The sequence below is a fragment of the Lineus longissimus genome, chromosome 2 (genome assembly GCF_910592395.1).
Source record: "Lineus longissimus chromosome 2, tnLinLong1.2, whole genome shotgun sequence".
NCBI lineage: Eukaryota > Metazoa > Nemertea > Pilidiophora > Heteronemertea > Lineidae > Lineus > Lineus longissimus.
In genome coordinates this window covers 10,612,325-10,615,852 of record NC_088309.1, presented here as the reverse complement: position 1 = coordinate 10,615,852, position 3,528 = coordinate 10,612,325, and the positions used below count along the sequence as shown (strand labels likewise).

Genomic DNA, 3,528 nt, shown 5'->3' with positions numbered 1-3,528 from the left:
ATGAAAAAGCTGTACTATTTTTTTGTACGAATAAACATACATATACATATATATTATCAATTCAACACAACTGGACCCACCTTTGATGATACGTGGCAATCCTAAGTCCAAACATGAATTCGGCCATCAAGGCCTACCTGATACTGTTTTCATCATAACAGAGGTCATGTGGACAAGTCTGTCTCTTATGTTGGACAAAGAAGCTATGGAGTCTATTCTCATTCTAAAGATGTGCTTGTGGCAATGGAAGTCAAGAGACTTGTCAAGGTCACAATCGTCGAGTCGATGTTGGTTATCCAACCCGTGGTGTTTGGATTAGGCGTCCAACATCTTAAAGACTAGGCCGTAAATGGAAATGAACTTTGATGTTATGCAATTTTTATGCATGCAAATTCAATGAAACTTGGTATTTACAGTACTAAAGTATCAGTCTGCACAACTGCATTGTTAAAATTTACATTCGTCGTGTATGTACACAACCATAAAAGTTCAAATTCAATTTTTTAAACGATTGGAGTAGGTTTGTATATGACACACCTCACCGCCTCTCTTGCTAATTGCAAATCTATCCTATACATTCCACATCCTTTCCATGGCAACACCTACCTGTCCCTACAATTAATTAGTATACCTCTGTGATTGACAGCCGAAGCAGAAAGCTAATACGCTCTGCATAGCTGTCATTCTAGATTGTTATCAGCGAGGCAATCTTTATCGCAGCTCCCAACAGGTTTGCGTCATCATCGTGTCAATTAGGATGAGGAAAAAATTATCCTTCAGTAAAGAGACCATTATCTACACTTTATTCTTTTGGTTCAGTGGTAGAGAGGATCTGATGACAAAAACAATGGGCTTATGCATCATTTCTGAATGCTTTTATGATTTATGCGATCATATTTTATCTTCACTGCTATTCTTTATGAGTAGAAACTCTCTATTAACATGAAGGAACACACTTGTGACAGACAAATGCAGTCCCCAATAGGGAGGTGTCCTAATGACGGAGGTTAAAATGCATCAAAACAACACCTTTGGGACCAGAACCACTATCAACAATGGAGAACATGTCCTGCTATTAAACAGATGTGTCCTGTGCCTTGAATTCTGGTTGTGACTTTGTCCTTAAAATACCAATTTGGTATGAATTGAAATGATAACTGAACTGCAGGAAATCGTTTTCTGTTCAGCAAAGCAATGATAAGGGCAATTTGCTATGTTTTTCATTTCAGTAATGGTCATTGTACTCAGCAACCCTACTATACTGATGAAAGAGAGACAGTTTCGTACATTTTCACAGCCCTGACAAAAAAATAATGCACTTCTGTAGAATATTTGAATACGGAGGGGGGGGCTGAGAATCATTTAAATCTGCGAGAACCCTCTCCAATACGTTTTTTTCCAAGTTAGCAACTACGAAGGAATTAAAAACCCAATTTTTAAACACAACCATCCCTAGATATCCCTTATCCAATAACAAGTATTCACCAGATCAAATCCCATCCTGTATTTATCATAAGTCTGCCTGATGCACTCCCAAGAAAACATCGGAAATCTCCACCCACCCAATTAATTCTCTCGGCAAGTGCATCATGTTGAAGGTGTATGGCCATAAGCTGGATTCACTTGATATCAACTAGAATAGGTTGGGTATGATGAAAATATGTCTAGAATACATCAGAAGAACACTTTTCTGAAGAAATCAATTATGGCACCTTATAAAACAGGTTGGTATGACACTCAGAAAATATGAGGATGTGTGGTGGCCGATACCACTCGACTCTCATGATGTTCGGAAAGCTGTCATGGCAAGATATTTTAGACAGTGAATAATGACAGCATGCCATGAAGCCTATGATAAATATGATGAAGATATTAACCATTTGGGGTATAAAGCCCGATTTTTAACTACAGTGGAGGTGACCGTCCTACCTCCATCCTTCAACCTCGGTTTGTCCTGAAACCTTTCGGTAGATCTCAGATGAGCTACTCAATGCAACAACTTGATCATTTATGACAAGCACCCTGGGTGGAGTAAGGCAAGTTACAAAGAGACCTGCCGACTGTGCAGTTTGAACTAAGGACCACTTGACTGTGCCAGGAGTCTGTGCTACTAGACCATGGCAGGTCCAGGGTTGGAAATTACTTTGTAGGCAGGACAAGGGGGGGGGGGGGGGTATAAGGTGACACCATACATAATAAGATCAATACAGTATTCTATTATAAATAGTGCTTTATTTTTCGATAAATGGAATAAAACACAAAAAATTTACAGCACTTCTGTACACAGGATTTCTGTATGTACATTGATACAATTTTCAAGTACTACAAAAAACACCAAATATAAAGTAAATGCACACCATTATACAGGGTGGATCAAAATAACTGCATGATCGAGCTGTTTTAAACAACGTAGCGCAAAGCTCGCCAAAGGATTTGCAACATGGGCTAACAACAGGTTTAGTTACGCAAGTGTCAGTATCGCCAGCATCAAAGAGATGAGACCCAATAAACATGGAAAAACAAACTCGCTAATAAGTTACATGTACCTCTCTTGGTTTCAAGGTTTCAAGTCAGATTGGAGACTGCTAAACCATGAAGACAAAGAAATCTTGATGCGTGCATTATTTCAATACATCCTGCATATAATCTTGAAATCAACAGTTTTTACATTCTCATGCATGGTACATAGTATATATATATATATCCTGACCCAATACCAAAAGGATGAAAATATATCTGGCACTTTACATGCAGACACCTCTATTTCAATAAAGGGTGAATATAGGCAATGCAATTTCATACTGAAAATGTCTTCCGGCAGGCCCATGACCAGAGCCATAAAATCCAGGCCCATGAACAGAGCCATCAAGTCCAGGCCCATGACCAGAGCCATGAAGTCCAGGCCCATGACCAGAGCCATGAAGTCCAGGCCCATGACCAGAGCCATGAAGTCAAGGCCCATGAACAGAGCCATGAAGACCAGGCCCATGAGCAGAGCCGTGAAGTCCAGGCCCATATCCAGAGCCATGAAGTCCAGACCCATAACCAGAGCCATGAAGTCCAGGCCCATGACCAGAGCCATGAAATCCAGGCCCATGACCAGAGCTGTGAAGTCCAGGCCCATGACCAGAGCTGTGAAGACCAGGCCCATGACCAGAGCCGTGAAGTCCAGGCCCATAACCAGAGCCATGAAGTCCAGACCCATGACCAGAGCCATGAAGTCCAGACCCATGACCAGAGCCGTGAAGACCACTTTGCTTTCTGATAAACAAACCAGCAGACGGACTTGATAAAAAGAAGGTGGTCCCTGAAGATCACCTCTCTGACTCTGACATCTGGACCCGTCCTCATTCCACCTGCTTTGAAAACATCACAAACAACTAAAAAGTAAAAACCAATATCTTTCTTTCCGATAACAGAAGCTGAAAATATCTACCCGTCTCCCGAAGATCCAACTCGTAATCCTCTTATCATTCTACAAAACAAATTCGAGCAAATTATACTAAACACAAATGACTCCTTGCTGTT

General features: G+C 40.8%; 1 protein-coding gene across 1 annotated transcript; it reads left to right on the top strand.

The window, feature by feature from the left end:
- The first annotated feature begins 2,788 nt into the window (after positions 1 to 2,788).
- Positions 2,789 to 3,265, top strand: LOC135499527 (uncharacterized). The gene has a single exon (XM_064790338.1). It carries the CDS (start codon positions 2,789 to 2,791, stop codon positions 3,263 to 3,265), a length of 477 nt encoding a protein of 158 aa, XP_064646408.1.
- Positions 3,266 to 3,528: the final 263 nt, after the last annotated feature.

What these genes read in the sequence shown, in the direction of transcription:
- LOC135499527 (XM_064790338.1), top strand. Translation starts at nt 2,789, where the DNA reads ATGCAATTTCATACTGAAAATGTCTTCCGGCAGGCCCATGACCAGAGC.